A 19427-nucleotide genomic window follows, 5' to 3' on the forward strand; every position below is an offset into this window, starting at 1 on the left:
AGGTTAGATTGGGTTTCTTTGTTCTTTTAAGATGCTGTTACATACCGTCTTAAGCTTATCTGCACCTGTGGAAATGGACTTTGTATCGTAGGAAAGACGTATGATTGCATAAGCTTACTTCACTTACTCACGAGGCTTGTGCTAATGCTATTACCATTTAATTCGCCCCCTCCCACACACACTTAACCGTAACTTACATAGTCAGTGTCATCATCCAGGTCCTCTCGGTCCTTGCTGCGTGTGTTAACCTGGGGGAAGACTTCAGCCATCAGCTGGCTCTGGGGGTTTGCCCCTCCAGCCGGCTCAGTTGGGTGTCTAGGAGGGGGCTGGAGAAGCTGAGATAGAGGAGTCTTCCCATTACAGTCTTGGTGTACCCCTCCTAAGCCACCCAGACTGTCGAGCCCACCGCCACCACCTCCACTGATGACCATCCCCCCAGAGCAGCTCTTCTTCCTCTGGTGAGCATGGAGCGTCATGGGGGGCAGTGGGTGGCGTGATGGCAGTGGAGGGTGCGGGGGTCCTGGAACCTGCAGCAGGTGGGGCAACTCTAGCGATAGAGCTCTGCGGTCCCTCCTCGGTACAAAGTGGCCCGGGAGCACAGGATGGGGAAGGTGGAGAGATTGTGGAGCAGCAGCGGGAGGAGAGAGAAGAGACTCCTCCTCGTCTGGGTGGACATGGTGGAGGTGGCGGTGAGGGGATGAAGAGGCACGGGGACCTCGGATACGGAGGCTTCCTCCAACCACTCCGCCAAGACCCCCCAGGCCATAGCCATAGAAGGGTCTTGCAGAGGTGGGGTTGAAGGCTGGACTGGCAGAGGGAGACGAGGAGGAGCAGGGGCGGCATCCGCCCAGGCTATTCCAGCTGGAACGACGGGCCCACAAGGCCTCAGGATGGGGAGGCAACGGGCGGCCCCAGTTGTGGTAACCTCGACCTGGATACTGAGAAAGAGACAGAGAGGTCTGCTCCATCTCCTGAGCCACACTAACCTGATTATTGACAAAACTAAACAGGACTGATCCAATGACTACACACATCTCATAATAATGGAAAAATGAAGAAAACAGCGATGTAATCATATGCTAATCATTACATGAATAACACTTAGAAATACCTCTGTGAGAGCAGCGCAAGTGCCATAGCTAATTAAATTCAATCAAATTAAATTAGCTAACCTAATAGTCGTACAAATTAGAGTCCTGCATATTAGAAAGGAAATGTAAAAACCTCCTTTCAGAGAAATGACCTGTAGTTTAACTTTCACATTGTTTCAGTCATATCAAAACATGGCTGATCAGCAAAGAACTAACAAACAGCAGTTACATGTGTTTTTTTTTTTTTTTTTTTTTGTCCAGCTTCTCTCTTCACAGTCTGTTCCACTTACCACAGCTCTCTGCTCCAGGTTTGCTCTGCCAAGAGAAATAACGCTGTTCTTCCTGGAGCCAAGAGCAAAGGTCAACCTCTCTCCTGGAAACAGACCAGGGGGCAGTGGGGACAGGTCCAGGTGCCCATTAGGGGTTAGTGTACAGATCTTTGGGTCTGGAGGAAAGAGGAAGCGAAGAGAAGAACACGGAGGAAAGGAACAAGTGATGATAGAGGAAGGGAGAAGATGGATAAGATGGAGAAAACAGTCAAAGGAAGACAGACAGCATTTTCCTCCTTCTGCTGCTTCTTCCCTTTGCTGCCATGCAAATTGAACTTGGTACCCTGCATCACTTTACAACATAAATGTAATAAAATGATGTTATGGCCTGCTTGGAGAGGCAGAGGAGTGTTTAATTTACACTAAATCACCTTAGTGGAGCTGGAGAGGAGCTCATAATGGTGAAAGAGAGGAATATCTGCCAGTGGTTTGTCCATTCTCAAACATATCTTTTGGTGGAATAGGTCTCAAGGAGCCATTAACATTCCAAACGTGTTTTTTTCAGGTAAGCTGACATTTAAAAGGCACATTTAGGCTCAGGAGAACTGTGATCAGACATCATCAGAGGCCTCCCTAATGTGGCGCTAAATGCTACTCTGTTGCACGATGCTTTGGTTGGTTCTTGGTGAGTTCACTTTTGTTATGCCTACAGGGAGAAAAGGGGAGAGGAGTAGACGGAGAAGTGGCATCAGGCATGCATTATTTAAAGTTTGTGCAGCTTACATTTCAGACTGGAAAAAGATGCTTAGCACTGTTTGTTGTGGAAATCAGCGACGTATCTGATGCCAGAGGCACAGGCAAACAACTGATGTGAGTCTTCTGGTGTACTGAATGACTAGAGGACTGGTTAGTGTATGATCATAGGTGCACCTTATGTCAGTGAGGAGTAATCAGCAATGTGAGTGTGTAATTCTGTTTTAATTTGAAAAAGAAGGCTAGACTATTTGTTTGAAGAAGTGAGGTGAAAATTTTATGTTAAACGATCTCAGAGGCGTGGTTACCTTAACAGTTTCCATGCAGCACCCCACATTTAGGGGTGAAATGGTCATTTAATTTCAGAGGTGAGAAGAAAATCAATCTACATTAAACAAAGAATGCTCTAAAGCCCCTTGATGCATTTTAATACCTGAGAGATGCAGAGAGTCTTTCAGCTTATCGTTCTCCTCGAAATTACAGGATGACCTGTCATCATCCGAGTAAGAGCGGTTTGCGTCGCCCTGTATCGGAGAAAATGAACGGGCAAGAGAGAAAGAGAGACACAGAAGGACACAAAAGAGAGGGACGGGAAGGAAAAGGAGACAAGAGAGAAGATGAAGGAAGGAAGTAGCAGAGAGTGGGAGAAAGAGTAAAAGGTATAGAAATAATGAGTAATCACAAGCTATTTTTAATAAGAACCTTCCATTCTTTGCTGTCTCCGTATTAACCACCTATCTACTGTAAGGGGCAATTAATTATCAAATCTAGCTCTAAAGCACAAATATCTGAAGTTCAGCTGTAACTTATTCCAACCCACAAGAGTTGAAGAACTCAACATATGTCTGATTGTGTCAGATTATGCAAACCAAGATGTCTTACCTCAGCTTGGAAACCCTCGACCAAGATGGCAACCAGTAAGTTGAAGAGCACGTAGTTTCCAAAAGTCATAAGAGCTACGAAGTAGAGAGCAGCACAGGGCGAGGTGGATGCCATGCCATTGTACAACACCATGTTCCAGTCCTCCTGAGTGAGAATCTACAGAAAATATACACACACATGCTCAACAGCACGTAGGTTGTGAAGCAAAAGTGATGCAAATGTGTGTCTTTAAATTATTATTATACTTTATGGTTATTATACTTTTACCTGGAAGACAGTGACTATGGCCCAGAGCAGTGAGTCAAAGTTCTTCCTGTCGGGCACCGTGTCTCCTGCCTCTGTCTTCAGACTGAATTTACACCCAAAGATATGCATCCCCAGGATACTGCAACACAGGAAGGGGTTTCTCCAATAAATCAGCCCCACATGCTGTCACAGAATAAGAGTATGTCACTGTATCTGTCTCATTCAAAGCTCTGTTTGTTTGTCTGTCACTCTCTTTCCTCCCACCTGCCCCCATCGGTTAGTTGTCGTGACCCCCAGACAATGCCGTTCATATTCTCATTCATCGCTGGTTACTGTAGAGCAATTTGTGGAGAGGTTTTAAAAGTTGATGTCTTGGCTGAGTGGTTTTGTACATTAACTGCTCACTAAAAGCTACAGTTGCTGGACGCACAGGCCAAGTGCCACTCAGTCAGGCTAGCATTAGCCGGCTAAAAGCTCTAATGCCATCTGTCTTGGCACACTTACGCTTGATTGCTGTGCTGCAGAGGTAAAGAAACTGGTTGACAGGTACGCACACACACGCATGTGAAGTCACAAACGCACATGCACACAAAGGGACAAGCAGGACTGAGCTGATTGCATTACACTGCTGTGGAACTCATATCTATCATGTGAAAATGATTGCACTTGCAACAATTATGATAAATTATTCAAATAACCATAATTCTGTTCATACCATTTTCATTTTCAGTTATCGCCCACAGAAGTGGAATAGGAGAGAAAACAGAGTAGTGTGTGTTTGTGTGAGTGTGCTCTTTTATGCTCGGGGAGGTTAACAAGAGGACAGATCAGGCTGAATGATTGTGTTACTGTAAATTACAGTTTTCAGCTTCTGCATCACAATATTCATTTAGGTACATTGTAAACGCTGTCTTATATTTTTAATAGATGTAGTGTAGAGAATAATTCTAAAAACAATTGGGACAACTCCAACTCCATTTCTTTAAATTTTACCATTGACAAAGTGGAATGATTGAGTCTTTACTGAAGTCACAGCAAAGCATTGCTAATGATGTACTACAACCAATTTTTAGACTAAAACTAAAGATATTCATGCCAACTTTAAACTAAACCAATTTATCAATATGCTGTTGGAATTTGAGATCAGTCTCTGTCAGTTTAATACCTCCAGTTCTTTGGCCTAAGGCCTATCTGTCCAATTTAGTGGAAAGTGGAAAGTTGAATGTCAAATGTACTGCTGATAGACAGACCAACAAGTGAAGATACCCTAAACTTTCATGGAAGAAGTAATGCTGCAAAAGGAGGCAGGTCAAAGAGAAAAGCCTGGACACAACTAAGACACAGTTTGGGAAAAAAACATGGGGAAGCTAATCCTATTACTTTGCACAGAAAGTGTTCAGGCCTTTGGCTAACGCTGTCTGCACTGGCCTCAAATAATATATTTCGGCTTAATCTGCTGATTTTCTATCACAGCTTTAACTTTTGTATTCAAACATTTGGAATGGCAACAACTAACAGGCACAGTGCTGCACACATGTATACATGCAGTAGATACACTGTGTGTATATACACACATATACACCACAATCTCGCCCTCTCTGTGTCTCACTAATTTCTTTTCTCCAAGCCATAGTCCACATAAATACGCGCCCCCGTGGCCCTCTGTTACCTGAAGATGAAGATGAAGAGCATGAGCAGCATACAGAAAGTGGCCACGTTGTCCATAGTCTTCATCAGCACCACCAGCTGCCGCCTCAGCGCAGGCATGAACCTCACCAGCTTAATGACCCTCAGCAGCCTGAAGGTCCTCAGCACTGACAGCCCGCCGTCTGCCTGGCCGATGATCTCGCACACACTGGGGTGTGAGTTGCATTGGGTGGATGTGTGTTTAACAGAGAGAGACAGAGATACAGTGAGAAGTTGGAAGATGTGGAGGAATTAAAATAAAAAAGTGGAAATTGATAGAGGAAAAAAAATACATATTGTTGTGAGGAATGTGGGGAGAGGAAAAATGTAAATATAAATAGAAGTCAATAGACAGGAGGGAAACATTAGCTAAGAGCAGATCAGATAAGAGGTTACTTCAGTCCTTTATACTAAACAAAAACACATACTATAGGTCTAGTGTGATAAGGAGTATTGCTGCATTTTACATATTTCATCCCCGGGCTGCTCCTATATGAAACATTTGTCACATAAAATAAGCAGAGCGGTTAAATGCAAAGCTCCATAGGGAGTGCACCAAAAAAGATGGAAAAGCTCATTGAAACAGTAGATTCGGCTGTTTTCTGGAGATGAAGGAACAGCTTGAAACATAATTAGATGTATAGTATTTGGACAATCATTATATGTTTGGACAAAAGCTCTCATTATTTTTCCAGTGAGGAGCAGTTTGAAGCTGCAGATCTCAGCCTCTGGATTCTCTGGTTTTGGGACAGAGCTTGCAACTATTAGATCTCATTTATTAAATTTAATTAAAATTTCCTAATTCATAATTAAATTTCAACTTGTGACAGACCTGATGATGACAATGATGCCGTCAAAGATGTTATAGGGGTTCCTCAGGTACTCAAAGAAGCCAAAAGCAGTCAGCTTTAGGATCATTTCCAGGGTGAACATGCTGGTGAAGACAATATTGCAGATCTCCAGGACATTGGTCAGCTCGTCGGGCTGGGCGGAGGCAGGTAGGGGTTGGAGGGGTGACAGAAATAGAAATACATAATGAAATCTAAGACGTGGAAGTGGGTATAGACAGAGTGGTAGGCAAAAGATAAAAGGGTTTGAGTTACAAGCCTTCCCAATCAAAAACAGAGCAGGCAGGTACAGACAAAGAGATAAAAACATCGTTGATACTGAACCGCTGCTTTGCAATCACTGCTGCTGCAACAAAAGATGCGGGAGCCACTGGGAGGAAAACAATTGTGTACGCATCACATTTCTCCGCCCGTGTTGAAAAGGCTGTCACTCAAACTGTCAGAGAATTCCCTCTTACCTGGCAAACAAAATTAACTCATACACCTCATCTTGGATAGGCAAGAGACTGAGAAACAGGGAAACAAATTGTGTTTTTTAGCACAGACGAGAAATTGTAAATGAAAACTCACATCAGCGATAATACAGAGGAAAAAGAGAAAGGGAATGGAGAGTGTGTATTGTCTGTGAGGCGCATGGTGTCAAACAGTGGATGAATAGGAGAGCATGCAATCTGGCAAAGGGGCACATACATACACGAACCGCGCGCACGCACGCCCGTCACTCAATCCCAGGTTTATTTCCATTTGTATGTGTGTGTGTACAAGCAGACTCGCAGTGCAAGTGTACTTTGTGTGTGAGTGAATGTGTGTTACGCGCGATGTGGATCAGATGCTTTCTGTGATACCCCCTGTGAATTTCAGATTCAAAGCCAGCAGAGAAATAGCCAGCTAGCCATGCCAAAGTTAGCAAACCATGTCAGAGAAAAGCACCCTCAGCCTCACCCCCCCACCCCTAATCCGCTTTTTTTTTCTCCCAATCTATCTCCATCCCCCTAGTTCTCCATCCCTTTTTGTTTCTCTTTCTGACTCTCATTATCAGGCGGACACATCTCTTCCCAATCGATATCCTCCTGTCGATCAGAGGAGTGAGAACGGTAGAGGAAGAACTCGACTGAAGCGGAGGCAAAAAAAGAGGAGCGAGCAGATGGATTGTTTAGGAATAGACGATGACATGATGGAGGAGAGGAGGAAGAAAAAATTCGATTAGGGGTGAGAAAGAATGATAAAAGGGATGGGAGGAAAGGAAATGAGCCCAGTTTTGACTACAATGTTTTAGTCTGGGATAAATGTGCAAGGATGCACTGACACAAACACGTTTCACCCCTTAGCAGTTAGCTCTAACCTTGACCTATGTCCAGACCTCAATCGCTAGTCATAAGTACAAACACAGGATATGAGATTTATTGCTATTGACAGAACCGTCACGGCCCTTGACACCACAGTTTAACGCAGACAAAATACCATCATTCCTCCCTCTCCTTGCTTTCGCCACCCTCTTTACTTTCCTTCCTCTTGATCCATTACCTTTCATTCCCTAACCATGTTTCCTTGTACCTGTGCTCTCCCACATTACTCTTGACCTGGCCCCTAATTTTCCATCTCCTGAATAACGTTTCCTCCAATACAAACATCCTCTCCCTGCGTCTCTCTTGAAATGTGGCCTCAGTCAGCGTGTGAATGCTGTCTTGAATATGAATGAATGAGCTGCAGCTTCCAAGCCTGAATTTTAGCGTGCCAATTTCTTTTCCACACAGATATGTCCACACACCAGCACACGTAATGCGAATGCAAATATGCAGCTCATCTTTTCCTAACGTGCAGCATCATTCGATGAATTAGTGAATAAAAAGCCAGCATAAATCTGAAAATAATGATATTTTATAGTCAAAGATGGCAATCTAAAATTGCAAGAAAATGCATATTCAGAGCAATAAACATGTATTTTCTTTGAAAGAATGCACTCGGTGTGAACATTTCCCTTAAGCATGGTGTTGTGCAAGCAAGGCAGCCCAGTGGTTTATCCTTTTTTGGAGAGAGGCACATCAGTTTCAGAGTTCCTGTTTTAGAACAAAACTGCACGAGGTGAGACTTTTCTACTGCAGAGGAAAAAGACGCACTTGTATCGCTGCTTCTGTGTCAGTCTGTGGAAACTGTGGAGGGAGAAAGACTCAAGAGACAAGACAGACAAAGCGTCTGTGAGTGTGTGCATGCAAATGTCTACGTGTGTTTCTGCATACATGCATACCTTGACGCGCACGCACACTCGCTCGCACACGCCGAATCATACAGGGAATTGAGCTGAAAACTGCTGTGTAACCAGCGTCTGCCTCGTTCTTCCCCTCTCACTCGTCTCCTTCTCTTCCTTCCCCCCACAACCCTCGTTTATTTTTAGAGTCTTCAGAGAAGAGAGAAAGCAGCTACTCTGTACGCTGTCAAAGAGTGAGTGGGTGGATGACAGAGAGAGAAAGCGAGAGAGAGAAAGGAGAGAGAGAGAGAGAAGTGGGTAAACAGAGGGTGAAACTGAGAGAGGTAAAAGAGAGTCAGAGAGTAGATGAGACACTTGGGGTAAGGCGGGAAGGACGGAAGGAAGGGAGACAGCAAGGAACAAAGGAGCACGTGGGGGAAGGAATGTGCAAAGGGTGCACAGAGGGATTTATGGAGAAAATTAGGGGAGAGAGGTAGAAGTGAAATTAATAAGTGAGGGAGTAAGACAAAAAAAGACAAGAAAGTAAAGAGATAAAACAGAATGGCATGTGTTGAGAGAGAGAGATGAGGAAAAAAGTTGTTTTATGTAACAGCTTGTGATTATATGTTTGCATGTGTTCCTGCTGGTGCGTGTGCAAAAAATCTGAAAAGATATTTGCTTATGTGCATGCACACACTGGACACACTGTATTATGTGCGTGTGTGTGTGCGTGCGTGCGTGCATGTGCGCTCTTGGCAGGCGTCTCCCACTCTCAGACACCTGCCTCGTCTGCCTCTGAGGAGCCTGGCCAATGTTAAAAGCCAGCTCGGTTTTGTCTACCGCTAGGCTAAATGTTTACACCTCTGTCAGGAAACTGCATGGCAGCGATGCTCCACTCCCACACTTATCCCTCCGAATGTCATCTGCTATTATGACATTTCTCGCAGCAATGCTCCATCAGCAGTGATAGGTGGTTTATCTGCTGCGGCTGGGGTGATTTGTGGGAGTGAGACTGGAGCGAGAAATTATTACACCAACGCACTCTATTGACACTATAGTATGTCAGTCTAAAGGACTGAAGGCGATGCATATTCCAACAATGATGGCAAGGACAACACATGCACACTCCCAACACTTGATATACAGACGCTTGGTCCGTACCCCTTTACCCCCTCATTTCTCAAGGGGTCTTCACCAAGTATCCGTATGTGACGAGTTGAAATGAGAACATGTTGGCAAGGACCATTGCATTTACCAGTTTCTAAAACATCTTTTTCAGTGAATACCAGGTTTTTGGAATCGGATCACAAAGAAATGAGGCAATCTAAATATAAAATAAAACCTGGTTCCCAATAAAGACCTGAAACAAAAAGTGGTAAAAAAAAAAAAAAATACTTTTCAACACTGAGTTTCTTCAAGCAAAATGAAGACAGTAGGAGTGAAAACGTGGAGGCATCTTACTCTTACATGATTAAACATAAAAAACAAAAAGACTATTTAAGAACAAAAACGAGGGCCGTTTCAAAATAAATGCTTCTGTTCAGTTTGGTTGGTTAAAATGGCACACTGTCACTGCATGAACAGTGTCAGTAACAATGTTTATGTGACACCACTGACTATACCATCTTACCTGGTTGTGATGCTCGATGCCCATACTGATGGTGTTGATGAGAATAGCGATCATAATGCCCCTGCTGAAGTACTTGCTCTCCACAATGCCCCAAAGCTTCCTTCGCATATCAGTCCAAGCGTCATTACATTGTCCAAAGCATGTCCTCTTCCTCTTCTTCTCTCCATCTTCCCTCTCATCTAGATGATTCTCCTCCTTGCCTGTCTCTTTCACGGCATCCTCCTCATCTTCCTCCCCGGTGGCGGAGTCTCCCACCGCCCTCACCCCCTCTTTCAGTGATAATGAACATATAGGGCAGTCCTCAGGATTCTGAGGGACAGCCAGACTGATGGAGTTGGCTAGTGGCTGAGAGCCATGGTCTTGCTTGCCCTGGTGTGGGCAGTGGGATGCTAGACGGATGAAGAGATGGGAAAAGAAAGAATATGAGACTATGGGTGAACTTTAATTTCAGATTCAGATGTTTTTTTGCAATGCAAAATGTACGGGATTGCAAGTGTTTGCAATTGTTGCATAAGTTTCAAAAATGTATTTAGCATAAGCTTGATTTTGTTGAAAATAAATGGTTCATCAGCCGAAAATCACATCCATTAAAATGCAGCTAAATGTAGTGAAGCCTGGTTACTGGCCAGTCCATGTTTCATATCAAGTGTCAAATGCTACATAAATAAAACAAATTCATGTCAAATGTCAGGCTGAGGCCTCCCACTCACATCTTTGATGCCTGGAATGATGGCGCTCTCCGTTCACGTTCCCTCCACCACGCCTGTTGCCTCTGCCTCCGCCAGGTGGCGGGGGCTTGCCCCTCAGTGTGTAGTAGAGAGCTGCCGATCTCCTCTTAGCCTTGCGGAGGACGTGGCAGACCAGCTGGAAGATCTCCTCGTAGCAGTCTCCCGGCTCAGCCATGCTGGCCAGGGTGGAGGAGGACAAGCACTGTGCCCTTTGCTCCTGCATCAGCTGGTGTTCCCGCTGCTTGGTCTCCGAGAACTGGGTGGCGATAACCACCAGGCACAGGTTGATCATAAAGAATGAACCAATCTGGATGGATGTGGAACAACAAACAGAAAGTTAGACCATGTGTGGAATTTGTTTGGTGAATTAAGACATTACAGTACATGAGATAAAGCAAAGCACGGAAAATAACTGCGGGGAACATGAGCTGATATCCAAACCAACAATTTATTGTTCTGTAGAAAAGAAAGCAGGTGAAGAGTAAATGCAGAAATGGAAATTTAACAACTGTAACCGAAAAGCAACCCGAACTAAAACAATAAGAACCAGTGCAGTGCTTCATTTAAATAACCAGCCTAAGGCCAAAGCAGATGTTGCTCATTTAAGAAACATGAAATATGTGAAGAATTGTTAATTTCCTATGGTAAATACAGACTTGTTTTTACATCAAGCTCACACACTTGCTGGTTCAAATAATGTGTGCCAATCCCCCTGTAGAAATGTTAGCACACATGCTAAAGGTCTCTGAGGGCTGGCTTCCTACCAAACGGAGGCTGATTGGACCAGACAGACAGCGCCAACACATGCCCAAAGCACAGTTCAGCGTCTGGCTATCTTTCTCTCTCATCCTTTTATTCCCTGAGTCTGACTCGACTTAACTTAGCCCCCCGCCTGTACTCCAACTAAATAGCTTTACTTTTTTCATGTTCATGCTCCACAACACTTCTCATGAACATTTCTTTACCAAGTACATGAATTTTTTATCCTTTTTCGCACAGAGCTTCCATTTTATTTAGCATGAGTCAAAGTGAGGGTTGGAGGGATAGTTGCAGAGAGAAGATGTGAATGGTGCATGTTGGCTGACGCTTTTACTGGCGGTAATGGGAATCACTACAGGACTGCTGAAATGACTTTTATTGGACTACTCCTAGCTGGTTATGGAACAATGATTAGATCAATATAAGCTGATTCTGAACAACTCAAAAAACAGACTGCTGGATGGATATAGCAGTTTGCAGCAGGCTCCGGGTTTGTTCATTACAAATTTGAACATGTTTCCTTTTTTGTCCTTGGACAAAATTCTCAGACACATTGCGAACACACACAGACACCAATATACACCTACAAGGCCAAAACATTTGGAGCAGGAACACTCCATGAAAAATGCAAGGATAAAGTCCAGAAAATCCAAACTTAACGACCTTGTACCTATAAACTTTCATCCCCAGTGATCAAAGATGCAGGGGAAGGTGAAGGAGAGACTGGAGAAGCTGGGAGGAACGAAAAAGAAGAGACTCCACAGATATTCACATAGAGAGAAAGAGAGAGGAAACATAGAAGGGAGGTGTGTGTGTGTGTGTCTGTGTGGAGAGAGGGAGGAGAGATACCCATCTGTGGCCTGTGGGTCAAAGCAGGTCTGCAGGTGTGTGGGGCTTTGATTTCCCTCCAGGCTTGCATCTGTGTGTGTGTCTATTCTGTGATTCTGATCAGTAGACAGCTTTGTGCATAATCAGGGAGGGCAGCCCAATATCACGCATTGAGATCATCACTGCATTATGCATGCGTGCATGCAAACACACACACACACACAGACACACAGACACACACACATGCACGCACGCACACGCGCGCACACACACACTAGCATTAACATTCAAACAGACAAAAGCATGTGTGATCACACACTCAAGCACACAAATTAAGATGGCAGGCTTAGCACACAATTGATTGCGTGATTCTATATACTTCCATACAGCAGCTGTCACATACTTTTATGTGTATGTAGTTTTTTCTCTGAAACACACACATGCACAGATACACAAAACCACCTAACAGCTGCCCTAGCACTTAGCTTTAAGACACTTTAATGCATTTACTCACACTCTTCAGTGTGACACCAATATACTGTAGACAATTTGGTCGCACACTTGAAAGTATATCAAGCATTAAGCAGATAGAGACAAGACTCTGTACAACACTGTGAAGGTCAAACTTCTCTTTGTCTCTGAGATTAGTATCTGAGAACACACACTCACAGGATCAGCTAACAAGCTTTAAAGCAGAGGGTACTGCAACTTCATAATGACACAACACACACACAGAAAGAATTAGATAAGTCAAAGAGAATAAGGGAAAGGGCACGAAAGGAGAGGACTACAAAATGAAAGACTAAGAAAGTTAAGGTGACCCTAACTGTGCAAACAACACCTTTGGGGCCCTCAGAAGTGCCTGACTGAAAACTTCTCAGAGTGTCAGCAACACGTCCAAGGCATCCCTCTGGACCCTTGACTACATGTTGCTAAACAAGCTGAAGCCTTGCAAGGGAGCTCAAAGGGGCAAGCGCATTTGCGTCAATCAATCACGTCCCACAGAGGGAGCAATGTATTTGCATGGTAGGTAGGTGTTGTGAAAGCCATTTGGGCTGCGTACACTGAATTTTAAAGCAAATGAGCTTGTCAGTTCACATGAGCCCAATTGCAGCAGTTCTGCTGGAGCATGAAATTTGACTTCAGATCAGTATAACAATATAATCAGCAGTTTAGTTCAGTTTTATGTGTCCTGTGCTGGACATTACTGTACGATGGGGCTGCACGATCCACATGACATGATTGTGATCAGTGTAGCAGCAAAGGTGATCACAATGTGACACCTGTCAACTATCTTTGGCTGCTAAAAGGTGTTTACATTGGAAAAAGAAACCTGAGGTCAGAAGTGCCAAAAAGGGGAAGAAATTTACAGCTGCAGTCAGGATGCACCTAATCACCTCAGCCTAATAAGGTCACTGTTGTGAGGAAGATGTGGGCACTGTGCTTAAGGTTGGTTCCTTGTCATTACAGCATAGAGCAGGGACTGTATCGTGTGCTCATGACTGACTGGTGTGTTTGCATTCTTCAAACTGTTTCATCTCTTTACTTTTTGACATGCACTTTCTCGTCTATTTCAGCTCTCCTTTCACCTCTTCTCTCCCTTGTTTCCTACTCACCACCAAAGCTGAATTTATGTAATGTCCGCCTCCTTCCCTCCCTCCCTCAGCCATTGATTGTAGACAGTCTTTTATGCTGCTATTGATTTCCACCAGTCTATTAGCACTTCAATCAGCTGCTCAAGAAATATCCTCTTTCAATTTATTGATGGAGAGTGCAGATGTCCACATATATTGGTAATGTTATGAGACAAAGTTACAAAGAGATTTTTATCTCCAGAGTGTTTAACTACAGTTACACTTCATTATTTGTTTATTACATTTTTAATCTTCATAACAGATTGTTCACTGGATGTGTCAAGTGATAGGGGTGTAGAGTATCAAAAACTGATAAATGTAGTGCTGCTGTTACTTACAATGATGAGCAAAATGAAGTAGATGAAGTTGTAGAAGGAATGGGCATCCATTACGTAATACATTATCTCCACCCAGCCCTCCAGAGTGATCACCTATGGAGGAAAGAGTGTTAAGAAACAACATCTACAATAAGCTCACCCAGCAGAATATAATTGCAAAAAACTACCTACTAGTGCAGCATTGTTCATATCACATCTAAATCCATTGGTTGTTCTGAATTCATTCGATCTTAATTATATAACAGAGCTAACACTTATAAATAATCACTTTAAAATGCACCTAGTATCCCATAACCAGACCTCCACCATCTCCACACTCAGCAAAAGATCTGGTTTATCATTCTGGTATGAGAACTTGTTTATTCCTTTAATCCAATCACAATCGCCTTGGGCGGTGCTAAGCCCAGAATGCAGCGATGATGACCTTGCAAAAAGTTCTGGGGGGGGCATTAAAATGGCTAAATTTCCAACGACACATAAAACAGTAAAGACGTACGTCAACTACGTGACATGAGCAGGCCCGCCTTACTGCACGTTCCAATTTTTCGTCAAAACTTGCTATTTTTAATGTCTGGGTTGCTAGCACAGAAGCTGTTACTGTTGTTTCACATATTGATGGGGACTTCCTTTGACTTGGACTAGAATGCACCTAAAAAAAGACATGTGTTTAGATTTAACTTATCGAAAGATCAGCAATGTACAGTCCAACCTCACCTTTACCTCAGTAGCCCATATGGGACATACCTGAAAAATTACGATCCAGGCGTAGACAATGTTGTCAAAGTTGATGGCACCTTTGTGAGGGTTACTATTTCCTGTGTGACATCGAGTGTAATACTGGTTCCAGTTGATGCACAGACCCATTGCTTCACCAGCACCACTACCATTGGCGAGTGGCTCAGGGCTCAGGCCCAGAGCCTGTCTGTGGAGCGCGTCCTCCTTGTCCAGGCAGCATGTGCGTCCTCCCTCGCGCCTCGCCGGCACATCCGAACACGACATGATGCCATTGTCAGATGCCAGGGAGCAGATAAATGGGCGCTCGTCATCCTCCTCTGGCTGGTAGTAGGGAGGAGGCAGGGTCATACCTGAGGAGCTGGGTTGGGGACATGATAAGGAGCTAAGTTACTTGGCAATGGAATAGAATTTAGTACAGATAATACAGTCTTTTTCACATCTTGTCATTCTTTTACTGTATTATTAAGCATTTTTGCTCCAATCCAAAAAAAAAACAAAACACAGACACTAAAAAGAGGAGATCCAGAAGTGGCTGACCTCACTAGACTAATAAATGGATCAGTATGGATCTGTAACAGATATGTGTACGCGAGAGAAAAACCTGACCCAGCAGTGAACTGGCAAACATCGCCTAAAGCTACTGCAGCAAACCAAAGGAGTGCTGACAGGTGTGCTAAACAAGGGTGGGGTCAAGCCTTGGTCAGGACATGACAAAATGAGTGGCTTGAGGCGAAATCAAGCAGCACCTAAGACGTCACATTCAATTACAAATGGTCCTTTATTTATCAGTTTGGAGAAGAAAAGTAGGTGGACTCTAAATAGACCACCAAATATCTAACAGCAGTCTTTGCTGCTTTGTTGTTGAGTTTGTAAACTACTCTATCAAACTGTGTTAGTCAGTGATTTCTGTCACAGTCCCGGGGTTTGCTTGCCATATGTTTCCTGTTTTATTTTGAAATATTTATTTCTTTGCTTGTTTCCTGTCTTTGTGTTTCTCCCGCCTTTGTGGTTGATGATTAGTTTCAGTTTCAGTTTTTCCCGTGCTCTTTGCCAGTCGTCTTAGCCTTACCTACCTTTGCTTTGTTTTTCCTGGCTCTTGCCTGCTCCCTGTTGGATTTGTTTGGACTGCTTTCTCTGGTTTTGACCCTCGCCTTTCTCACCATACTGTAAGCCTTTTGTTCCTTGCCTTTTGGTAATAAATCATTTACACTGCACCAGCTCTGCTTCCCTAGTCTGCATTTTGGTCCTTCCTCTTGTTTCTGTGTACCCTGCTTGCACCAGTGTGACAGTGTGAACAGGCCAAACATAGACCAAGCAAGTTAACCTGGTGAGGTCATTTATACCCCTCAGTGCCTCATGTAGGCTATTGCTGCAACATTTGCCGTATATACAAAGTATAGGAAACTCTTCAGCCTGTTTCCTAGTCAGCTACCTACTAGCCTCCACCCTGCAGGCCTCCAGGCTGCTAGTCTGAACATTGCACCCCTGCCTACAACATTAACTGCACCATGTTCTTGCTGCAATTGGGTCCTACCTCTTGCTTCTCTGTACCCTGCTTATACAAATGTAACAGAACCAGTATTAGAATAAATTTTGCATTTTCTGCTATTTTGTAGTTGGTTTTGTCATCTTCTATCGGGGTCCCTGAATCATACAGCAGCACGAGCTCTGTCTTTTATTTTTGTTTTGTTTTGTCCTGGTTGGGTTGACACCAATGCATCCATTGTGAACACCCAAAAGAGCCCTGGTGACACTGTTCCAAAAAACCTTGAATGCTTCATGAGATTTGTTTGCACGGTTTAGCATTTATTTAAACCGACACAAACAAGACATAAAGAACTGCAGTATTCTACAGCTGTTCGAGCAAATACTTCCTGTGCTTTACAACAGGATGTTAAATGCTCCACCAATACAGTAAAATAAATAAATACTTCAGTTGCAAGCATGTAATGGTTCTGAGATGCAATGTGTTTACAAGTGTATGGTGAGCTCTGAACAATATGTATTGGTACATGCCAGACTTGGTTCTGTTCTGAGAGAAATCAGGCCATTCTCTCTTCATGTTTCTGAATCTTTCTGGGATGCTCTGTATAATTTAAGATACAGGCAAAACAAAATGAACATGGTAAGCTAGCTAATTAATTGATGAGTCGATTATAGGAGATGAGTGTGCTTAGCAACAGACAACAGATTGTCATTTAAACAGTCAAGGTGAAAGTGTATGTGAGGTTGTGTTTGTGTGTGTGCGCGCCTTGGAGTGAAAACAGCAGGAAAACAGATTACGTTATCAATCACTAACACCTGTTACAAACATGTGTATACTGTCAATGAACCCATTCACACCCTGCGAGTGACACAAACATCTCTAAGTTCTCAATCTAAGTGATTGCCACCATCTACAGCAGCTCATCATTTCCTCAGATGTCTCTCATACCTCTTAGTTTTAATGTAAGCACACTAATGACTCTGTCTTTCACTTCATGTCCACCTGGGAACTTGGGCTCATCTTCATCTATGGACTTATTTAAATGGAGAGCTGGCTGCCACTGTTAGTTATGTGCTGATGAGGCTATAATGAGTATGAATATACATTTTATTACAAAAACCAATTAACAGAGGAAGAAAAAAGTAAAGCCTTCCTTGAAAAACAATAAGGGCATCTTAATGCTAATGGAAGGCAACTGAAAACTGCTGCTGAAGTTGAAGAGAAATAGTGATAAGAGAACACAAATGACACCAAGCTAATACAAAATTTAGGGAAAACAATGAGAAAATTCTGAACACTGGCGAGCCAATCAATGAGACCTATTAGGTGTGGTGTGTGACATGACTGTGGAGTAAACGAGGTCGGGGTGTGAATGCTCATACCAAGGTCTGGGTCTGGGGAAGACAAAAATAGACCCTCTCCATCAGCAGGCCCATTACTGAACACACACATTCAGGGTCACTCGCCCTACAGTATTTACTCATTGCACGGTTTCTGTCTGTCACTTCAGCCCTCCTTTTGCTGTCTCTCAATTAGCCTTTTTCTCCCTTTTTGTCCCTGCACATTTCTCTCTACATACTGTTTTTTTTTTTCCTGCATGGAGAGAGAAGTATCAGCTGGCTGAAACCAAATCGTATGTAATGCACACATCTGCACACAGTTGCATTCTGTCGCCTACCCTGATATACTTTAAGCATATAGCTTACAACTTGCCTTACAATGCATTTTTGCTTGAACTCCATCCATTCTTCATTCTTTTGCATTTATCTTTTGTCTTTGTTTCTCTCTTCTTTTTCCTGTCTTTCTCTCATTTGCTCTCATTTTTCCTCTTTTCCCTCCTGTTTATTTTTCTCTCTTCTCTCTTTCAGATTGTCCCCACCCCTCTCACATCTCCACTCATCTCCTCCTTTCCTTTTCGCCTGATCCTTCCCTGTCTGTCCCGGTCAATAGAAGGACAGATACTGGAAGGACATAGGGTTAGGGTTAGTAACATAGTGACCATATCAGGGCTATGCCACTTCCTGCTGAGAGCACCTGGCACAGCAAAGTTTGCAGGTGTGTACTGAGACACATTGAACTTACACTGACTTACAGCAGAGTAGAGTTTATGCAATCTAATGGAGGCCTGGCAACAGAGATAAGCTTAAAAGAAAGACTGCTGAGAAAGGCTGTCAGTGGCATTCAAATTGGTGATTTACTAATGGCGCTAAAGTGGAGGAAGGGATAAAGACTTAGAGACAGAAAGAGAAAAAGAAAGTAAAAGATGGAAAGAGGGTCCCTGTCAGAGTAGCGGAGCATGAATGAAGGCTGTTGCCCCCCTGCTGGTGACTTGGCATCACACAGCATGGCACAGCAAAACCTGGCATCACACTGAGAACACACCTGCCAGTGAAGAGCAAGATGGAGGGAAGGATCAAGGCTACGGAGTAGCAGAGAGAAGAGACACTTTCCAGCAATCGCATTAAGTGAGACTGTGGGACAGTTGGGATGGAGAGGCAGAAAGGAAGACAAACCATACAAAAATAGATACAGTACAGTAAAGAAGAGTAAAGAGGAGGAACGGACACCAACATGCATGATCTCGCTATGGAAGTGCAAGGGACAAACTCTCCTTCTTCTGATGTACCGCTGACCTGCTCTCTGAAGGCATTAGTGCAAGATATGTTTTGTAACAGGGCAGCTTAGATTAATAAATGTGTCTCCACAACAAATCGCCCAAGCATTTATTATTTTTGCAACTTGCAGACATAAATAAGGATTAGATGTAATGGAAAGGGGTCATGTATAGTTAAAGATACTGAGAAGGGAAATAGACAAGCTAATTGGACACTTGGAAAAAAAAAGAAGAATAAGGCGCAGAGGCAACAATAAGGCATGGAGAGAAAGGTAGAGATCAAAAGAGGGAGGGTGTCAACCAGAAACATGAATGCACTTGACTGCAACACTTAGCCCACTCTATCGTAACCTCTCAGAGAGCTAATGCCAGCCCTTTACCAGGCATAACAGTCCTCAAGCGTTAACTCATGGCGGCCTTTCTAATTAAGCACACAAGCCCCCTGACAAACCTGCATAATATGTTAGCACAATGCTTTAAAATAAGAGGCAAAAATGATACTTTGATTAAATAATAAGCAACATTCAGCACTCAGTTCAATGAGGGATCACTGACCGTTCTCCTGGAGGAAAAATGTTCACTACAGCTGGACTAAAACGTTGTAGTTAAAGATCAAGGTTTTATCTTTTTTCTTTAATCCGTGTAGGAAAACCAAAGTGAAGCCCTCGGTTGGTCCTGGTATTCACTATGTCACCCTTGAGCCCAGTGAAGATAA

At 43.5% G+C, this 19427-nt stretch overlaps 1 protein-coding gene across 1 annotated transcript in view; it reads right to left on the bottom strand.

Moving 5' to 3' along the window:
• cacna1ia (calcium voltage-gated channel subunit alpha1 Ia) overlaps positions 1-19427 on the bottom strand; it is a 104080-nt gene that overhangs the window by 33824 nt on the left and 50829 nt on the right. The window contains exons 6-16 of the mRNA XM_041957499.1: positions 14622-14970; positions 13878-13970; positions 10301-10625; positions 9591-9979; positions 5760-5911; positions 4911-5096; positions 3263-3380; positions 2996-3151; positions 2547-2637; positions 1382-1536; positions 198-938 (exon numbers count right to left, since the gene is read on the bottom strand). Of these exons, the coding sequence (XP_041813433.1) occupies positions 198-938; positions 1382-1536; positions 2547-2637; positions 2996-3151; positions 3263-3380; positions 4911-5096; positions 5760-5911; positions 9591-9979; positions 10301-10625; positions 13878-13970; positions 14622-14970 (2755 nt within the window). The remainder of the gene's footprint in view (positions 1-197; positions 939-1381; positions 1537-2546; positions 2638-2995; positions 3152-3262; positions 3381-4910; positions 5097-5759; positions 5912-9590; positions 9980-10300; positions 10626-13877; positions 13971-14621; positions 14971-19427) is intronic.

The sequence above is a fragment of the Chelmon rostratus genome, chromosome 17, assembly GCF_017976325.1.
Source record: "Chelmon rostratus isolate fCheRos1 chromosome 17, fCheRos1.pri, whole genome shotgun sequence".
NCBI lineage: Eukaryota > Metazoa > Chordata > Actinopteri > Chaetodontiformes > Chaetodontidae > Chelmon > Chelmon rostratus.